Below are 21746 nucleotides of genomic sequence, written 5' to 3' on the forward strand. Positions count from 1 at the left end.
GATTCTAGAATGCGTAGGAAATAGACAAGATAATTCTGGAGCATGTCAAATCAGAAAGTTGAGAAAGCTCTCAAGAAGTCTAAGGTATCAGAGAGGCTCGGGAGCCGATCTGCGTTCGTTCCTACTGCCTGAACATGGTGCAGTTTCGGGACATGAAATAATCAGTCAGTGACTAAAACAAATCACATGCTTTTTTCAGGACCCAGGAGTTTTAGTTTCTATTGACAACAATGATATTAACCATTGTTTATTGTGGGAAGACATTAGAAAACAAACTCGTTTTTCTTGAAAACTTGCAAATTAAAATGAAGGATTAAGCAATTATCTTGCTTTTGTTGAATAATTGGCACCTCCTAATAATTAAATAATTAGTAAGGGAAATTTGTTTTCAGAGAGGTGTTCCAGCTTATAAAAGAAGAAGAAATGATGAAGTTAGAGTACTATTATCTGGCACCATAGTAATGGGTGGGTCAAGGAATAACTGTTAATATCCCATGGAGAGAAAGAACCTGGCATTTTGTACCTCCTGAGTGAAGAACACTTAACCTCCTAGTGCAAGCAAGAAAAAAATGGGAGAGAATTTTAAACTTGACCACCAATTTCCTGGAAATTCAAGGGACAAGCAGAGATGCCACACAACTCCAAACAGAAGCAAGATACGCTGTCTAGATTGTAGGAAACTCTAAAGAAAAGCACTCAGCTTTCTTTTAAAAAAAAAAAAATCAGTGATAACGGCCAAGAACTGCAGTGAAAAAACGAGATCAAGGAAAATATATAGATGAAAACAGACATATCAACCATTCACAACAGGGGACTTGGACCATAGACATTCCTTTAAACCTGCCAGTAATAATGTGACAACGAGTCTATATGTTACAGGATACTTTATGGTATTACAGGGCTATTGTTATTGATGTTCAATGAGACAGTGGTCTTTGAGTTACACTTGAAAGTGAGACATCATTTAGCTGCATTTGAAATCATTTTGTGTTTTGGATCTTAACAAGGGGTGAAGAATACATGAAACAATACAGACTGGGAAAGCAAAATGGTTAAGGGTAGATGGTGTGTAAGAACAGATACCAGATTCTCTCTGCTTTCACCTACATTCAAAAATTTTCATAATAAAATTTGCTTAGTAAAAAAATCTTTAGAATGTATATTATTTAAATGGTAACCTGTTCTTGAAAATTATCCTCCTTGCAATATATTACCTTGCTCATAGGTCGTCACATGACGATAATAGACTGAGCAGCATGATCAGAGTTATGGAACAGAATGCTGCAGCCTATAAGATCAGAGAAGTAGTTTCTTTTCATTCCACTGAGCTCTGCCGGGCACGCTAAGGCTCTCGGTTTGGCCTACAGATGCATGACCCTGCTGCTGACTCCAGAAGAGCGAAGGTCCTCCTGGCTATCATGTGGGATAGAGTCAACCTCCTCTCAGTGGTGCCGTTCTGAGGCAGCCAAGAGAGCAGCCAGGGACAGGAAGAGCTCACCTGCCTCACTTGAGCCTATTTAGTTCCCTACAGGTCAAAGGAAGGCACCCAATGTGTACTGTAGTTCTCTGTTGCTGCTAGTGCTGTGTTTGATGTCAATCAGAAGCCCTGCTTCATTGTTTGGCCTCTTTTATAGGCAGTTTATTAATAAAGGCTTTATACCTTGTTTACATTTTCCAGGGAAACCAGGCTTGTCACCCACAGGTGTTTGAGCTTCATGACATCAGAAGTGATGGGAAATGTTTCTTGCAGTTTCAAATTCTCGTCCCAGAATCCAACTAAACCTTCTTTGCTGATCGTCAAGTAACGGCTTAAACTTCTTAAGAAAACGACATTTTGAATGGTGTCCTTATGTTTTCCTGCAAGGAACTCAAGATCCTTCCACTGGGGTACCACAGTTGCCTTCATGTGTTCATCTTTCTCATAAAGGGATAGCAGCATAAAAGTGTTCAGCTTGTCCCAGTTAATGAAACCATCCCGGGTCACATCCACCCTGTCAAAGAGCTTCCCATAGTCTTCCTCGGAGCCCCAACCGACAACCTCTGGCATCGTTTGCATGAACTCTTCTCTGGACATACAAGTGATTTTGCTTGGCTCTGGGGGCTAAAAAACGAGAGAAAATAAGACAACAGTGAACTCATCAGAGATGCAAGTCTCCCAACGGTTGAGTTCATCAGCAATACTTCCAAGAAGCAAAGGAAAATGTCTTTCACAGCAGCACTTCATTTACATGAATTTGGGGTAGTAAGTAAGCCAATAATTGACAGGGCTAACAGTTGACATCTCTCATCACACACATTTTAAAACTGAGGAGATGAGGATAGAGCCAGTGGTTGGAGTGATGTGCGGCTGTGGACCAATGGATATAGATTGCCTCTAAAACAGGAGAAAGCAATCAATTGTGATACAACCTTAATTTTCGTCCAGTGAGATTCATTCTGGACTTCTGATCTCCAAAATGCACCTTAATAAACATGTGTTTTGGGCCCAGCATGGTAGCACAGTGGTTAAATCCTTGCCTTGCACTCACTAGGATCCCATATGAGCACGGGTTCATTTCCCGGCTGGTCCACTTCCCATATAGCTCCCTGCTTGTGACCCAGAGAAAGCTCTGGGCTTTGGATCAGTCAGCTCCAAAGCGCATTAGACAACACAGTATAAGTGGCCATTGCTGCCATTTAGGAAATGAACCAGCGGACGGAATATCTTTCTCTCTGTCTCTCCTTCTGTCTGTAAATCTGCATTTCCAAGAAAAATAAATAAATCTTCAAAGAAAAGCTAAAAAATAAACATGTGTAGTTCATAATATTAAGTTTGTTGTCGCTTGTTATAGCAGTATGGGAAGCAAACAGAGTGTTTTATAGAAAAAGAGGTATGATCCAAAACAGAGTTCAATTTGGACAGTAAAATTACACCATTTTGTAACTTGAATACGTGGATGAGAGGTCCTGTTCTTTAAATAGATAGTTATAAGGAACAATGGAACTGCAATCACTGAGTCATTTCTCATGGTCACTATACCGTGGGAAGCCTCTGCCAGCACCAAGGATGCCAGCCGCTGTTCCCAGAGGCAGCACGGGCTCAGCCGCTGCAACCTCTGGCCACCACAGTTTTGTCAACTGCTCGGTTCAAATGTTAATTTTAAGTGTTTCTGTTGAAAGACACTTTATTCAGAATATTATTGGTAGTTTCTCAAAACTGAACTCAAGGCTGGCTAACAGCATTCTAACATATCTGAGTGAAGCTGACATACATGTTTCCTCAAGAAAGAATGTCATAGACTTCCTGTGCTTAGAAACACCGTACAGCACTTCACCATGACACATCACAGAAGGGGACATGTTCAACAGTGAAATCATCACCAAAAAGCACAAAGTAGGTGGCAAAAAGGACACTTGTTCACACATTAGAGCTGCCATGAAAAGACAGAGTGTTGTTGCTCATTTGAGCTCAGCCAGGAAGGCACACATTGGTAGATAATTTTTCCATTATATCCTGCAAGCGTCTAGAACAGTCCAACAAGGTGCTATGAGCATTGGTTTTGTGGTTAGCCATAAATTTTAGGAGGCATGTAATTCCACAAATGCAGAATCCATAAGTAATGGAGACTGGTTGTGTTTAAAATATGTGTACAGCTTCACGTTAGTAAACTGTTTAGTTCAGTGAGATCATGAGTCAATTTTTCCTACTGTGGCAGTCAGTGTCTAAGGTTAGCGCTAGGCAGCACATGATAGAACCCATCAAAAAAATACACAGGCTCCAACCTGCATATCTACTGGCAAGTCATGTATTTGTGAAGTTAGTATAGCAACATCAACCGAGAAGAAAGTTGAGCAGATTGAGGGTCTGGTGTGTGTATACAATAGTCATGGAGCAGCTGGGCGTGGCCATGTCCCATATTGAGTTCCTAGACTGGAGTTACAGCTGTTTCCAATCCGAGGGTCTTGTTAATGACAGCTGTGAGAGGTACTTAGCTTCCTGCCACCCACAGGAGCAACCAAGGTTGAGTCCTGGACTCCTGACTTCAGCCTAGACGGCATGACTCTGCTCTCTCCTCTCTCTCTCTCTCTCTCTCTCTCTCTCTCTCTCTGTCTCTGTATGTCTGTCTGTCTGTCTTTTAAATATATATGCATTTTCTTTTTTAAGAAAAAGTCTGAGATATATTTATATAAGAATTCAGCAGTCAGATATTAGAATTTAGTTCAGGCTTTTACTTACATTGGTTTCCAAGGAAATAATACGTTATCAAGCTCTTTGAATAAGTCAAAGTGTCCACCATTCTAATCCTTATTAAATCATTTTTAGGGGGTCAGCACTATGGCATAGTGGGTAGAGCTGCTGCCCGTGATATCAACATCCCTTATGGGGCCCAGTTCAAGTCCTGGCTGCTCCAGTTCCCATCCAGCTCCCTGCTAATGCAGCTGAGAATGCAGAGAATAGCCCAGACCTGGACCCCTGCACCCATGTGGGAGAAACGGAAGAAGCTCCGGACCCAGGCTTCACCAGCCCAGCCCTGGTCTTTGCAGACATTTGGGGAGTGAACCAGCAGATGGAAGATCTCTTTCTCTCTCTCCCTCTCTTCTCTCCTCTCTCTGTGTAACTCTACCTTTCAAGTAAAGATCTTTGTAAAGTGTTATTAGTCTAAAAAGTTTGCATACATGGAACTTTTTGGTCATACAGATTTCAAATGCAGGGAAAGAAACATGGTCCCAAGAAACTCTTCATCTGAGCCAAAACTACAAACTGTTTCTGAACACTAATCCAATGTTGATCTTCCACTTTAAGGTATTACATAATGACATCAATCAAGATCATAAATATGTTATCGTCTTTGCAACAACACACTGTAAAGCAGCTTCTCTGCTTTTCTACGAGCTGGTAATTCATCTTTACTTTTAAGAACAAGAAAATGCTGTAACAAATACCAAAAAAAATATTTTTACATTCTAGAATGTAAAGTTGCCAATAAACATTAAACAACAAATTATCTTGCCCCAAAGTAACATAAACAATAAAGTACACTCATATTCATAGGCACTGCAGTAAGAGATGAGCAATGCTTCCAAATTGCAGCATTTAATCAAAGCAGCGCATGATTGTATGATTTCTCTGGCAGGGGCAGGGAAATTGTGTGGACGAAGCTTCAGTTCTCAGCCTGATTTATTGCACTTCTAAACAGGAACAACAATGACTAATGACAGCTGTCATCAGAATTGATTGGAAATTTAATGTATATGCATACTTATGCCCAAGATATGTTAATTTTCTGCTAAACGATTTCAAAAAATGAATAAATCTAAATTGAAACACCATCCGATAATGATGTTTTCTGAGAGAGAGTGTGTGTGTGTGTGTGTGAAGCTTTGGGTGTATGTAATTGCCAATCTGAATGAATCTACCTTCCTCACGAGAGACCAGTTATTAATCAGACGAGTCGCAGAGACTGCTCACGGGTCACACCGTGTGTGGCAGACTGACTGTACTACCTGAAACCCTCTGCTTCCAGGACCTCGATGACCGTGTCGTAGTAGATGTTAGTTTTCACCTTGAACTAAGGCAACAATGTACACATAATTTTTCCACAATGCCTATATTTTAAAACTATTTATTTATTTATTATTAGAATGGCAGACCTACAGAGAGAATAAAAGACAGAGAGGAAGATCTTCCATCTATTTGTTCACTTCTTACATGGCCACAACATCCAGAGCCTCTTCTGGGTCTCCTATGCAGTGTCCAAGTACTTGGGCCATCCTCCACTGACTTCGCAATGCCCACATGGCATCCTGGCGTGTGTAAAGCAAGGATTTAACCTCTAGTCCACTGCACCGGGCCCACAATGCCTATGTTTCAAGAGCAATTTGAAGATCTCTCATGTGATCTGTTTCAAAGTATTTTTTGTTGTTGTTTTTGCACAAAAATTATCACTTGATTCTATATTCCACAACCTTTATGAAGTAATTTTGGAAAGAACAAAATAGTTCTTACTTCCTTACAATAAAAATTTAATATGATTCCAACAAAACCTTCTTTATAGTATCTAATTTGTTTCCATTTCAATGTAAGCATGCCAAAGAAAAATGTTCGACCTTTTTAAAAACATATATCTTTTACTCTTATCGATCAGTAGCTTCTGGTTCTGAGGCAAAACACTGGCCCTCTGCTCCTCTTAGAATATATTTTGCAGTAATGGTGCAAAGTACATGAGCCACTAGAGAACATACTCTTGATCAGCTCTTCATAAAAAAGATTTAAGAAGACTTCTTTGTGACTTCACGTACTAATAAATACACAGTTACTGCACCCAGTTGTTCTTCAAGGGATCAGAAAGCAAGTTTACTCAGAAAATCTGGTGGAGTGTCTCAGTAGACACATTTGAAACCCTGAGAAAATCCTCCTGTCTCTGTGAGTCCCTTTCAAGGAACACTCCCGAAGTGACTCCCCGTGGCCTGGAAGCATCGCTCCCAGTCCGTTCAGCTCTCGTGAGGTATCTTTCTTCATACATTCCCTTCCACCTTTGAGCTTTGTGAGGTCTGGATTTAACCACAACTGAGATAAAAACTGAGTTCTAAACATAGCCGTAAAACTCCAAAAACATTCCATTTACAAGAAACTAGATAGCCTTTGCTCTTACAAAGGCCATATTTTTGAGATGGTTACATGTGAATGTGCCAACACAACTTAAAATGATTTACTTTCCACACAAAATAACCAATATACAGAAAATATAGATAAACTCAACATTTTAAATCCTCCATACACCTATCAGCCTTCCAGATTAATAGCAGAAATATAAATGGCTAATATTTATCCAATAGTACCATGGTTTGCATATACTTCTGTTTTGCTCTAGTGAGGCTCCAGTTCTTACAACATCTAGTGATCTCTATCACCATCTCCAATAACTGTAGAATATTCCATCATAGAGAAAACATGCAATTATTTCTAATGCCTGTTATTAAATATTTCACCTATTCCACGTACATTAATCTTTTATAGAAACAGCCCTCCAAGAGATCGCCATACACAGAGCTTTACTCAGTTGTTAAATTAATTCTTAAGGAAATCTATAAGCAGTATTGCTGCATCACACAATCTCCACATTCTTTAAGTGGTTCATAAGACTTGCTTGATCTTTCTCAAAACTGTTGAACAAACTTACATTCCCATTAACAAAGAATGACTACCTATGCCCAGGACCATCATCAAGTCAGGCTAATGCTTAGCGATCGATGATCGCTAGATGAATTCTCGCAAGCCTGAACATGTAGAAACTCTGCAGCAAAAATAAATAAATAAATAAATAAATAAATAAACACACACCCCAAGATGATACAAAATTCTATGCTCTAAAATTTGCCAAGCCTTAGAAACGTTTATATTTTTTAGACTATTTCCCATGGAAATATTTAATAATGAACAAAATGAAACCTTTCTTCTCTTCTCCTATTTGTAGATACTAGCTTATCAAGGCAAGACAAGTCCTAGTTGAGAATTACAGAGATGATAAAATTCAACTTGGCTGGAAACATGAGCATTTTGTGTTCTATCAAACTCCAGAAGCAGCCTGGCAGATCATGGACCCAAAGTCCACTGCCTTTATTCATTGATGATACTGACCAGCCGTGCAAGTAATTTTAAATAGTGATTTGTAAGCTACTTGGAGAAATGTCTCCATCCATCTCTGTATTCACTGCTGTATTAGTTAATAGATATGCCATTTAATGTGCATATGCCCCATTCAAAACAGTACGGGTAGATTATTTATTTATTCATTTATTCATTCAACAAATATTGCTTAAGATTCTGTTCCATGTTAAATGCTATTGTCAGCAGTAACTTGGAGCAGGATAGACAAGGCCAATGCTTTTTTTTTTTAAAGATTTATTCATTTTATTACAGCCAGATATACACAGAGGAGGAGAGACAGAGAGGAAGATCTTCCATCCGATGATTCACTCCCCAAGTGAGCCGCAACCGGCCAATGCGTGGCGATCCGAAGCCCAGAACCAGGACCCTCCTCCGGGTCTCCCACGCAGGTGCAGGGTCCCAATGCATTGGGCCGTCCTCGACTGCTTTCCCAGGCCACAAGCAGGGAGCTAGATGGGAAGTGGAGCTGCCGGGATCAGAACTGGCACCCATATGGGATCCCAGGGCTTTCAAGGGAGGACTTTAGCTGCTAGGCCATGCCGCCGGGCCCAAGACCAATGCTTTTCAAAAACTTCCACTTCAGGTCAGTGCCCAGCTATTGTAGTCAGGATGCGTGACAGGCAACTCTAGGGTACAGCGAGTCGGATCCCCAGCAGCTCTCTGTTCACCGGCTGACGAACGACATGACGCCTGCCAGTGCATCCAAACCTGCCACAAGCAGGAATCACACACAACAGAACACTTCTTTGCAGTTTGCTTACTCTTACACAAAATCACTAGAATTCCGCAATGTGTTTTTTCATCTATAGCAAGATCAATGTACAACACGATCTCAGAAGCCTGTTTTCTCCTAAACCTGTCAGTTTCTTCAACTACTTTCATCAAAATTAATATTTCCTTTGTAAGCCATTTGGTGAGGTTTTGGACTAATGTTCCATATCTCCTGAATAAGCATACATTATCAAAATGCATCCTTTCCACCATCTCTGTAATTAAATTTAAAATTAACATGCTGCTTCCTTATGCTTCATTCTGCTGTACTTGCCTCAATTTCCCTTGGTTCGACAGCGTATTGGTTATGAATATGTATCAGGGCTTGCTGTCAGGACCTGTGGATGTCTACCGAGGCAGAAGATTAGATGTGTGATTTCAAAGCAGGTGCATCCATTTATGTCATTCCCTGCAGTTTGCACCTACCAGCAAACATTCCTGAGTCTGCGTTAGCAGAGACTCATTGCTAATGAAGGTTCCCAGTGCCGCTCCTCTCATTGTTACAGCTTCAATGGATTTTAGCTGGCAATAATCTGCATCTACACTGAGATCTCAGTTTCTCAGAGCTCAGTAATTTTAATAAAGTTAAAGTTTTGTAACGACCAACCGTACAGTTCATGAAATCCCTGTGCTGAACTGAATGTTTGAAACCAAGCTCCCCCCAAAATCAACAAGGCTTCCTGTCCCGCGTGGATTAGAGTCAATTGGAGCTGCTGGTGTGAGGGTAGGCGATCAGTTTTCTCTTTTAAATAAAATGATCCTAATCCGTAACAATTGTAGTTGTTATGATTATTTGTCTCTAAATCAATAGACTGCTTCAATTTTCAAGATTTTCTTTTTCACTCTCTTCTGACTTTGCCTAAGCTGGCAACCTGGGGAATAAGGGAAAATGAGCAGAAAAATGGCGTAGCCGCAGGACCTCTCACTGGTCTTCATGTGGAAGCTGCACTACAGCAGAATAAACACTGCTTCGTCAGAGTGTCTGTGAAGGGAGAACACAAGGCACCTGCAGCAAGCCACAAGAACGGCATTATGCACATGCACATCCAGCCTGGGTGGTGGTAGAAGCCTTTCCACGAGCACTGCTACTTACATGTAAAGTCGGAATAGGGATTGGCCAGAAAATTGTTCAGGGGTTTGGGGAGCAACACTCTAAATTAAGATGCCAGCATCTAACTGGCCTCCAAAGAGGAAAACATTCAAATAAAAGAAATATGACTGGCCATGCAACTCAAACACTTTGGGTAATGAGTCAATGTTGGATAATCTCATTATGGATCTACAGCTCTACCTGTATGTGTGTTGAGAGCGAGTACGGGAATCGGATTGGAACAAAAGGATCCCTTTGAAAGGAATATACAGTTCCATTCCTCACAGTCCTGCAAAGGGAACCTGGAAGTCTGAGTCAGAGTGAAGCAAAAGATGTTCTGCATCTCTGGGCCCAACAATTAGTTTGGCTGGCACGCTCCAAGGCGTGAACAGCGCAATGCCTTTCCAGAGGTATCAGGAGCTGAGGGCAGACCCGTGACTACGGCACTGCATACATTAAGCCTTGTCTGTTCACCTTCTCACACTTCTCCCTTAAGCTGCCATTCTAAAGGGAAAATACTATTTTTAAAAAAAAGCCATGAGATTCTTGGCATTTCTTCGTATTCTTCTGGTCTTTGCTTCCTGATTGTTTTTATTATAAGGACTCCTGGTTATTTACTGGTTAGGTGACAATTCTGACTCAGTGCAGAGCCAAGGTGCTGTACATTGAATACACCTGCTTTAGTAATGCGGTACTTCCCAAACTGGATTCCTGTTGCTTAGAGCAACATCCCAGAGCAAAGCTGCCTGGTGGCTGGTAAGAGTCACACCATGTGACGGGTTGGAAAGCAGTCTCCCCAGAGTCCTGGCTCAGCCCCACAGGAGAAGTCAATCAAATATTTAGGGGTCACTACATTCTTATGAGTAAACAGGGAATAAAATGTGTGCCCTGTTAACAATTCAAGCTGGTCAGACCAAATACATCATGCCTACAAAAACGCTTTATAAAATCTTACCACATTTGAAAGTAATTAAATTTTTATTCCATTTCCACTGATTTCCAGAAAGCTTGAATTCATTTATAACAGAGTACACAGGCAGTAGGGCTATCACTGTGAAGATAAAAGAGCCCTATAAGAAAGGGAATAGATAATTATTACAGAAAAGCCTAAAAAAAAATCAAACACTACATTTCGCTCTGAACTTTCTGGCAGCTAAAACAATATGCAGTAGGCCCACGAGCTTTCTGAATCTACACATGAGGCGTGCTGGTGTCTGGGAGAGAAGGTGTTTTTTCTACCACTGAACTCGGAAAGGATTTGTGGGAGATTGCTTTCTGGCTGCACATCTATCAAAATTCCCAGCTTTCGTTGCAATTAAGTGGGTCGTGCGACTGAATCCTAAGCATTTAACGTGAATCTGAGTCAACAAAGTCTTCCTCTTCCTCCATGCTCCTGCCCCGCTACCAGGGTGACGCACACCAGGCTTGGAAGAGCAGAAGTCTGTGGAGGTCTGGATCTGATGTGAAGATGCTCAGCAGTTAACATTTCTGCTTCTGCTTTACATGAACAAGGAACAGATCTCCAACATACTTGAGCTATTACCTAGCACCATGTACCACATGGCATTTCTCTCAACAAAACTGTGTATACCAAAGTGGCCCATGAAATTATGTTGTCCAGTGATGTAACCTTCTTAGCGTTTTTGATGCTCCCACAACATCAAAATCACCAAGTAGACACACTTCTCAAATTATGTCGCCTTCCTTATATAGCACATGACTGATTTACACAATTTTTCAACCTATAAAGTAGTTTTAATAATTTTAAATTGAAACTATCAGTTTTTCCTAAGGAAAAAAAATTAATGACCTTCCTGGGCCATCTCATGTTTTATCAGAGACAAGCAAAGTCTACAGGCTCTGAGCAAATGGACAAAAACATGCCTACAATGACTCATCATACCCTCATGTTGCTGGTGACTCATAGTGCGGAAACAAGGAAGGAAGCAATGAGAACACGCGACCTGAGCGGCTGCTTGGCAGCATATTTGGCTAATCATCCTATATGGACACCGGTTCACATCTCAGCTGCTTGACTTCTGATGCAGCCCCCTGTGAACAGTCTGGGAACGCAGCAGAAGAAGGCCCAAACGCTTGGGTCCCTGAATGCACATGGGAGACCCAGAAGAAGCTCCTGGTTCTCAGCTTCAGACTAGCACAACTCTGGCCTTTGCAGCCATTTAAGGAGCAAACCTGCAGATGGAAGATTTTTGTGTCTTCCTCTCTCTCTCTCTCCTTCTGTAACCCTGACTTTCAAGCAAAATAAATAAGTCTTAAAGAAAAGAATATGAAACATGAGGTATACTTAGTAAAACCCATTCACTTGAGTACCTTAACACTGAAATTAAAGAGCCAAGAAATGACAGGATCTTCAGCATCGGGGTGGAGACTGCGGAGAAGGGCTAATCTTGCAAAGGCAGCAAAGGGCCGGCCCTCACCTGCTGTGTCCCTTGGATCACAGATTGCATAACAGAGAGTCAGATCATGTAGCTTCACCCTGCTGAAGCAGAAGCGTATGTTCTCCATACCTCATGCAGAATGGGTCTGCTGGCACACTGGAGATGTCACAGCAATCGCTAGTAATAACAGCATGAGTTCTTCAAATTTAATGGATTTATCACTCCTCTGCTACAATTTAAAAACTTGCAGAACAGCCTCCTGAGCTTCTCCGGTTATCTTTGAGAGTAGGTTAACCAAAGTGCATCGTGTCTGGGTTCCACTCACCAGCTTAGGTTTGTTCCCAGTGTTCTTACTGTACAGTCTTCAGGGGACTTTCTGCGAGGTCCAACTGTTAGAGCGTCCTACTCTGAGTACAGCCACCTGCTCTTTCACATATGGCTTTAGGTGGTTTGTTTCTAACCATAGTTCGAGATAAGGACTTATCAGAGCCCAGAGCAGATAGGGAAGGTCCTGCCTCCACCTCTCGGTCCACAGCGTGGGTCAGAACTGACAGCCAGAGAGGATGCCTGCCCAGTTACTGACAAAGAAACTTGGGACCCAATGCAGAGAATCTGTAGTGTGGAGCAGCTATAGCTCCAGATCAAACCAACGGCAGAGCATCAGGATCTAAGCAGAATGTTCTGACACACAATAATACAGAATGTGAGAGGAAAAAAGACATTAACAAAGCCAGAGACTCAGAAGAAACTCATGTGTGTCTAGCCCCAATGGAGCTGTCCAAAAGTCCATTTTCCTTAGGCCATAATTTTGTTTTTACTCCTCACCTATAAAATCAACAACCATAGCCAGTCTGCCTCACTGAACAGCTGTCTTTTGAAGCTTCTGAGAAAATGTAAAATATGGTTGAGATCAAAATGATATGAATACCCAGAAACCCCATTTGTCACTGCACTCCAAGTGCTAGGGCAAAGTTTGAGCAATACCATTTTATAGTTCCATGAATAATGCAAGGTGCATTCTCCGCAGGCTGACAGGTGGCTTTTTGACACTAACACTTGGGAGAAAATAAAATAATAAGTTACTTCTCCAGTTCTTCTACCAATATAACTTCTTCATTGCAAAGAAGAGAAGTAGGACATCCATTAGGATTTTTGCCTGTTAATAAAATGAAAAATAGAAGGTGGAGACATTATACTTTCTTACTCATGTATGTGAACTGATGCCTTGGGGATCATTAGTGGCAACATTCCCTAATTCAATGGAAAGCAATGTGGAAATATTCTGGCTTGGGTTGCTGGAAGCCACATTTCCTTTAGGAACTATATGAATGAAAATAAAGCAATGTCAGGGGTTCTCCAGCTCACCTTCTACTTAATAAGTAATACTTGATGGTAACGGAACGCGTACTCCGTGTGGCAAGTACTCTTCAAAGTGTTTTCCAGGAAACACCTCATCTAATCCTCACACCACCTTATGCTCCCTGTATTAGAACTAAAACCAACGGAGTCTCTAGTTGTCAGCAATAAAGAAAAGAGCAAGGTCTTCAGTAGTAGTTTGCAAAAGTGAAATTTTAGGTGACAAGTCTGAAATTTAAAATGCAGGAAGCCAGATTTTTTGGCTCTTAAACCCAAAGTGAATCTGACTTGTTTGTTGCATTGCACAAAGGGCTTAATGTCACTTGCTTTATTCCTAAATGTTGCTACCAATATGGCACATGTTATTCCATTGGCAACACATATAAAATACCCACTGCACAATTCAAATGCCCAGCTTCCTATTTTTCACTTCTTGTTGCTGCTGTTTAAGGAGATGGCTTTTACCTAACACCCAACAACTCTATTCAGTCCTAAACAATTCAGGACTTAAATGAAAGGCAAACGAAACACTGTAAGACAGAAGAACTATTGATGGAAACTTGGCATTTGTGAAAACACACTTTCAGAGACTGAACCTCAAAAGCATTGCCTTTCGAATTCTACCTTGCAGTCAGCTACTAAGAACACTGTTCCTTTCACATGCACCTGCGCCTGGGCCTGGAGGCCCGATGCTCGTGAAAGGCGGACTGGATTCCGCCGACATCATGGCATCTCTTCATGTCCACACTGTGGTTGGTAATCACGGTGGCTTACAGTCCCAATACTGCTTTGACATTTGCCGTCAGATTATTCAAGCCTACCTCTATCAAGAGTATTAACAGTAAATGCAGTTCATGTTTTCTTAAAATCACACCCTAAGCAAAAAATTATAGATTCTCCACATTTGTGCAAGTTAGCCCAGACTCGTGTTCATGTCACCGTTTGGTTCCTGCAGTACCAGTTTTTCTAACTGGTAATTTAAAAACAACTGGGCCAACCTTTGAAATATTTAAAGTACAATCTACTTGGGGCTGAATTTCTAAGCATTATTTGAATTCATTAATGATTCATCTGCAAGGGCAGGCTTGTGGCCTAGTAGGAAAGCTGCCAGAAGGTGCCTGTGTTCCACATCTGAAAATCCCTGATTTGCCCTCCACCTGCGGCTCCTGACTAGAGGTGTACAAACGCGAAGTCGGCATTGCCAGCTGTTACAGATGAGTTCTTGCCACCATACGGGAGACCTTGACTAAGTTACCAGTTCTGGCCTTCCACCTGGCCTAGCTCTGCCCATTATGCACTTTTGGGGAAATGAATAGTAGACAGAAATATTCTCTCTCTCTCTCTCTCTGACTGTTTCACAGGTAAAGAAAAAAGCAGGCATAGTCTGTCCTGGGAGCGCACACCAATGCCAGCCCTCATAGCAGATGCTGTAACAGAGCCTTTTTATCGCGTGGACTCGCCAAGTCATCTCGAGCATCCAGCTCCTTGGGCTCTTAGCACCAGCACAAAACTGCCACATTTCTGTTCATTCCAGAGTCAAAGCTGTCATCATCTGTTGTTACTTTTTTTTCTTAATGTCCTCAAGCTGTCAAAATGTTTACTGCATCTATCAAAATATGCCAAGCCCATTTGGGGCGTTGGGCTTGAACAGCACTGTCATCTTTCAGACAAAAGAGGTTAGATAAATAATACACATATAAAGATTAAAATGAGAGAAAAATGTAGGACAGAGTGTGTCTTAGCTACTAAATATGATAGATCTTATTACAACGAAGCAGTTAATACAACTGGAAGATTAATTTATCAGTACAGACAGAATGTAATTATTACACAGCAGACAGTATGCGGAATTTCAGTGCCAGCAACATCTTTGGAGGATAGCTAGCAATTAAAATTGTGCCAGCTTTTGGCCATAATAATCATTAGATGTCATCATGTTTTATTAATTCTAAAGTGGCATTGCAAAATAGTGTATGTTATCTTACATGAAGATGGGTACCATTGGAAGACAGCATGGCTCCCGGAGACCATCTTGTGCAACGACATAGAAAGGCTGGAGGTTTCTGTACGCCTGAGTTCCACAGCCCGGAACAGCTCTTCTTCCTACTTGCACTTGAAATTAAAAATCACTTTGCTGTATGCTGTCATTATGCATGCTGCAGAATTCTAAATTGACCAAGGGATGGCGAGAAGGAAGTGGTTCAGTTACAGTCAAATCACTCTGGCTTATTGTCTACGTAAAATCGAAATGAAAACTTCTAATCTTGTTTTTATTGGCAGTACTCCAGAATCTGTGAGAAAGCTGGAGACTGGGCTTTCACCTTGGCCACTGGGACAAAACGAGCACGCAGTCGTTGTGGAGAGCAGCTGTGCCTTCAGAGTGAGCCAAGAGTCCTGGATGGACAGGCTTGTAGTTCCCTATGTCCGCAGCCAAGCTACATGCCACCAACGGTCATTACCAGCAGATACTGACAGATCTAGCTTTTCTCACTTACAATTCTTAGGGTTTGGTTTCCTAAAAAGGTATTGATCTCTAAGAAAAATATTGTGCACAAATAGTCAAAAGTTTATAGCAATGTTATCCAAGTACAGCAATTCCATATCAAACATTTGGCTAAATGAAATGAGCTACACAGTCCCCAAGTACATGGTATAAATTCAGGCTTATCAATGAATTTCAATTCCAAACAGAGAAAGAGAGAGAGAGCTCTCTGTTTTATTCTACTGTATTTGAGGAGTGGCTCAAACTGTTCGGACAGTAAGCTTGCACTTACCTCGAAGGCTCTCTGTATTTTCACAAAGTCACCCACACGGAGCTGGTTTTCGAGTAGGTGTGTGCCATAGTCTTCACCTGCAGTTACAGCCTCTGCTCTTTCAGGGCTCCTTGGCCCAGGCTGTGGCCTTGTGTTTAACTCAAGTACAGGCTTCTGGTAACTCATAATGGTTTCACTTCTTTTCTGCAGCCTTCAACGATTCTGATTTTTTTTTCTTTTCCTCCAACAGGTGCCTTTGAAAAGAAATCCGATTAAACCATAGAATTTCAAAGTCAAAGCACCAGCTTTTCAAGGGATGCAATTAGAAGGCAAAGTGTATAAGTTCAAGTCTGAAATGAAAGCTTCTCCCCCTCACTTACTTGATTCTGCAGTAGATTTTCAAAATCCTCAGTTGAAGGGCTTTAAAACACCCCTCCTTACACTCTGTTGGACCGGGCTTGATTCTAAACATGTAATGTTTATAACAACTGGCAGAGAAAGCAGCTGCTAATCTTCTTTCAAATGCATTAGAAAAGCTACTTTCAAAGCTCTCTGGCTAACCTGGCTTCCATTGGCAGGTTGTGTTCTTGTCTTGAGGTGTTGGAAGGAGCAGCTGTGGGGATCCCTTCCCAAGGAACGGCCTGCGTTTGAAGGCCACCTTCCTTCCCAGCAACCTGGAGCTGTTTGTTTCATCTGCTCCTGCTGTCTTGGTATGTTTCCAGGCAACCAACATGAAACCAACCAAAACTTTCCTTTCCCTTGCTTCTCCCCAGCTAATGACTGAATTCAAAGCAGTTCAGCACAGTCATTTTTAATTAAACTACATCATGCATAGGGGTTTTTGTATATATTTATTTACATTTATTTGAAAGAGAGAGAGAAGTCCCTTGCCTGCTGGGTCATTCCCTAAGTGTCCAAAGCAGTTGCAGCCGAGGGAGGCTGAAGCCTAGAGCTCAACAGCTCCTTCAAGGTCTCCCACATGGGTAGCAGGACCCAAGCTTTGCAGCCATCTCCTGCTGCACTGGGGATGCAGATGGAACTACAGCCCACACACTCTGATGTGAGATCCAAAACAGCATCTCACCACTGTGCCGGATGCCTGTCCACTTCCTCAGCTACTCAGAAAAAACTTCATGTGGTTAGGTAGTTAGTCAGTAAGGCAAAGTTACAGACTGTAAAAATAGAGAGAGAGTGCTTCCATTCACTGGCTCACCCCAAGATGGCTGTAACCACAACGACCTGGACAGGGCTGGGTTGAAGCCAGGAGTCAGGGCTTCCTCCAGGCCTCCCGCAGGGGTGTAGGGAGTCCAGGCACTTAGGCTATCGCCTCCTGCTTTCCCAGGCACATGAGTGGGGAACTGGATTGCAGGTGGAGCCTAAACCAGAATCACCACCCATGTGAGATATCAGCAATGCAGGGAGCAGCTTAACCCACTCTACTGCAGTGCTGGCCCGTAACCAAAACTTTCACAAACACATTTTTAAAAAATAATGCTTTATTTTATGAAACATTTTCCAAGAAAATAGCAGAGCATCCTGAAATTACTTTTTTTTCTGCACAGTATTTTATTCCGGTACGTGTGCTTCTGAAGAAAACACAGTGTTTTATAAAATCCAACATTTTAACAAAATCCATTCTCTATGTTCTTTTTATTTGAATTACTTGTATGAGTTCAAAAAGTTCATGGAAAAACAAAATTTAAAACCATTTATTTTAGTGCAAAACTTTCTGAAATTCACACGTAGTTGCTTTAGAATACACATTTCATGAACTTTTGTAAGACCCCTCATATTCATGAATTTCCACCAAAAAACAAGTTTATTTGAATTCCATTTTCTGTAAACTTTTAAAAATATTCTCATACATAAAACAGAAATGGTTCAAAAATTTTTCAACTCTTACAATTGAAGGGGTAACTACTGCATAACACAATCATAAATCTAATGATAAAATCGCTTACAAATCAGAGAAGTCAGAGAAAATCAAGTTTTTGAGGATTTACGATTGTTTTAGGCAATATGCTAGTTTTATCCTCCTTGGCTTGTTTAAGCTTCACAGGTCCAGAAAGCAGGTTGACTCACGATCTTGAAAGACCACGAAAGTACCAGAGATACAGAACAGAGCAAGATGCCGACACTCGCTTCAGCGCCCGTGCTGGAGCCAGAACCCCTCACGGTACTGACACAGTGTCACTCACCCGTCTGCAAGCGTTCTCCCAACGCCAATATTTAACGAGCTGTGGCTTGTGGTGGGGGCCTCGCGAGGGATGCACATTGTATTCCCCACAACGCAGAGAAGGGAGCATCCTGTGCGCATTCCTGCAGCAAGGTTTAAAAAAAAATAAGTAGGATTTACTTCATGTATCCACCATAGGCCTCTATTCATTCGTAACGGTCACTTAGTAAAATGCATGTGTTTGTTTAATGTGAAGCGGACTTGGTTCCACTTCTTAAGGGCACTGTACAATTAAATGGGAGCTGTTACCTGTGTAGTTGCCTTCTGTGATGACTCCAAAATGTGCTCCGTGCAATGCTGAGTTGAAGAGGAGTCAGACGCCGTGAGTCAGCTAGCAGAACAGGGACGTGCAGCAGTCACAGCCTGGGTCCCGGGCACAGCACAGCACACAGGGGTGCATTGACACACACTTACCGTTCCTGCCTTACCCCTTAAGGTCAATTAGAAAAGTATTTTTAAGTCCAAGGATGATCAATTTCCCCTAGGGTTCTTTCACATGAGAACAAAATTTGTCTTTACCATCTTAGTTAGCAAGTAAATAATAGCATAGATCACCTGGGCTAGTCACATCCATGTTGTAAAACACTTTACAGTGATATTCTAGATATCTTTGCTTAGTAGCAGGCACTAATGAGGGAAGAAACGGAGAAATCGAAGAAATATTGTGTGCGGCTGCTCCAGGAGAGGTAAGCATCCCACTGGATGAAGACGCAAAAGTTTCTAATTATTCTCAGACGATCAAGCTGTTTTGCCTATGTAGCTTTCACAGACACAGCTCTAAACGTTTTTGTTAGTGAAAACACAAAAGTACAATGAGCAGCTCGTAGTTAATCAATTGACATAGTTTCTTTCTGGTAATTTATGACATTAAAAATAAATCTTGGGCCCGGCGGCGTGGCCTAGCGGCTGAAGTCCTCGCCTTGAGCTCCCCGGGATCCCATATGGGTGTCGGTTCCCATCCTGGCAGCTCCACTTCCCATCCAGCTCCCTGCTTGTGGCTTGGGAAAGCAGTCGAGGACGGCCCAAAGCTTTGGGCCCCTGCATCCCATGTGAGAGACCCAAGGAGGTTCCAGGTTCCCAGATTCGGATCGGCACAGCGCCGGCTGCTGTGCACACTTGGGGAGTGAATCATTGGGCGGAAGATCTTCCTCTCTGTCTCTCTTCCTATCTGTGTATCTGACTTTGTAATAAAATAAAGAAATCTTTAAAAAAAAGCATATTGTGTTTTACAGTTCTTTGCAGTAGATCATAAGCAATCTGACTCACACTGATCATTGGTTCATTGGTTACTTCACAATATCTTATTGCATGAGATACAGGCTTTTGGGGTTGAAATAATATCACAGTTTACAGGTACTGTTTTTCGGATTGACATCATTTCAACTTAATTAAGGCAAACACGTGTAACAGTCCTAGGCTGAATGTCCTGGCTGCTGGCTTCAGCGTAGCACAGCCTTTGCTATAGCAGACATTTACGGAATGAACCATCAGATGGAAAAGCTCTCCCCTTTTCATTCTCCTTCCTCCCGTCACTCCGACTTTTCAATAAAGAAGTATACCACAAGAAAGCAACAAAGCAGGACACCAGCAAAGTCATGTGTTCAAGGAAACCTAAGAAATAAAATGTGACCTTGAGGAAAACAGATTTAGGACTAACTGAACATTTCACATATTTGATTGTGAATCTTGGGCTCAGGAATAGGAATAGATAAACCCCCTATTTTTCCTCAAAGTTTATAAATGCAAAGGAAAACTAGAGCAGACGACACTCTGCTGAGGTGGAAGCAGCTAGAGCTGAGCTCCGGCGTCTCCCGCCCTCCCTCCTGGCCTGCCGGCCCTGGGGCTGCACAGCTTTGTCCCACATTTCAGGGGTAGCTAACAGTGTCTTTCAGAACCTGTCCACTATGCTGGCATTTCTGGTTGTGGTGGCTGGAAAGCAAGGAAAAGGTCATGCTATTCAGCTGTATAATAATGAGGCTGTAGGTTGAACAGAAGTGAAAAATTTCCTGAGGTCGTGTTGAAACCACTCTCAGTGTTTGCTAGTACAGAGTATAATCCAAGGTCTCTGAAAATAACAGAGGGTGAAGAGTTTACGCTGGCCTTCAAACAGAAAAATATTTTAAGAAGAGCCTTACTTTATTGAACTGTCCAAGGAAAACCAAGACATGGAAAGATACAGTAAAATATACCTTAAGGTGGGGGGCAGCGTGGTAGTTTAACAAGTCGAGCTGCAGCCTGCGATGCTGGCTTCTCATATGGGTACCAGTTTGAGTTCCAGCTGCTCCACTTTCAATCCAGCTTCCTGCCAATGGCCTGGGAAAGCAGTGGAGGATTACCTAAGGCCTTGGGCCCCTGTGCCTACGTGGGGGTCTATAAGCTCCTGGTTTCCCAGTTGGGACCCTGCATCCATGTTGGACACCAGGAAGAGGCTCCTGGCTTTGAATTGGCTCAGCTCCGGCCATTACAGCCACTTGGAGAATGAATCAGCAGACGGAAGATCTTCCTCTCTTCACTCCTCCTCTCTGTATATCTGCCTTTCCAATAAAAATAAATAAAATCTGCAAAAATATAAACACAAAGTAAAACAAGTCAAAATCAAAACAACATATTATGTAATCACATTTTTATGAAATGTCCAGAAAAAGAAAAGCTACAGTAACAGAAGAAAGGAGCTAGTAGCTGCCTAAATCACTGAATGCACACTGAAATGGATCATTTGTGTAGCGTTAAATTAATCTTCAATAGATTTTAAAGGATTTTTATGCTTAAAAAGCAGTATTTTTTTAGCACATGCGTAAAATGGACATCCTGATTTGCATGACTGTTGCACTAAATGTTTGCATCTTAAGAAGCCTCTGAGTTTTAACAAAGTAGGATGCTTGATTTTACCATTTGCCCAAAAAGCAAGTATGGCTGGGGAGGGAGAAAGGGATCCAGCAATTGGGGTGGAGGACATAGTCTCGGGACAGTGGGTTGGGATATTTGTGAGTGATGAGGAAGTGGATGGAAGAGCTGTGAGTTACACTTCTCCCTGTATGTTCTGGTATATTTCTGAGTTCTGGAAACATGTTAAGGTTCTACATATTTCCAAAAATAAAATGAGGGTTTGGCCAGCTGGTCAGGTTGCTGCTTGACATGAGCACTGTGTGTGTTCACACATCCTCCTGGAGTGAGCACGTCCTGGGACTGCGTGTGTTCACACATCCTCCTGGAGTGAGCACGTCCTGGGACTGCGTGTGTTCACACATCCTCCTGGAGTGAGCACATCCTGGGTCTGCGTGTGTTCACACATCCTCCTGGAGTGAGCACATCCTGGGTCTGCGTGTGTTCACACATCCTCCTGGAGTGAGCACGTCCTGGGTCTGCGTGTGTCCACACATCCTCCTGGAGTGAGCACGTCCTGGGTCTGCGTGTGTTCACACATCCTCCTGGAGTGAGCACGTCCTGGGTCTGCGTGTGTCCACACATCCTCCTGGAGTGAGCACGTCCTGGG

The 21746-nt window shown here is 42.1% G+C and overlaps 1 protein-coding gene across 2 annotated transcripts in view; it reads right to left on the reverse strand.

The window, feature by feature from the left end:
- WDR49 (WD repeat domain 49) overlaps nucleotides 1-16266 on the reverse strand; it is a 107203-nt gene extending 90937 nt beyond the window's left edge. For both annotated transcript variants that reach the window (XM_036494872.2, XM_036494871.2), the window contains exons 1-2: nucleotides 16039-16266; nucleotides 1661-2101 (exon numbers count right to left, since the gene is read on the reverse strand). In XM_036494872.2, the coding sequence (XP_036350765.2) occupies nucleotides 1661-2101; nucleotides 16039-16203 (606 nt within the window). In that variant the 5' untranslated portion in view covers nucleotides 16204-16266. The remainder of the gene's footprint in view (nucleotides 1-1660; nucleotides 2102-16038) is intronic.
- Between the last annotated feature and the right edge of the window lie 5480 nt (nucleotides 16267-21746).

This window comes from Ochotona princeps, chromosome 3 (genome assembly GCF_030435755.1).
Source record: "Ochotona princeps isolate mOchPri1 chromosome 3, mOchPri1.hap1, whole genome shotgun sequence".
Classification (NCBI taxonomy): domain Eukaryota; kingdom Metazoa; phylum Chordata; class Mammalia; order Lagomorpha; family Ochotonidae; genus Ochotona; species Ochotona princeps.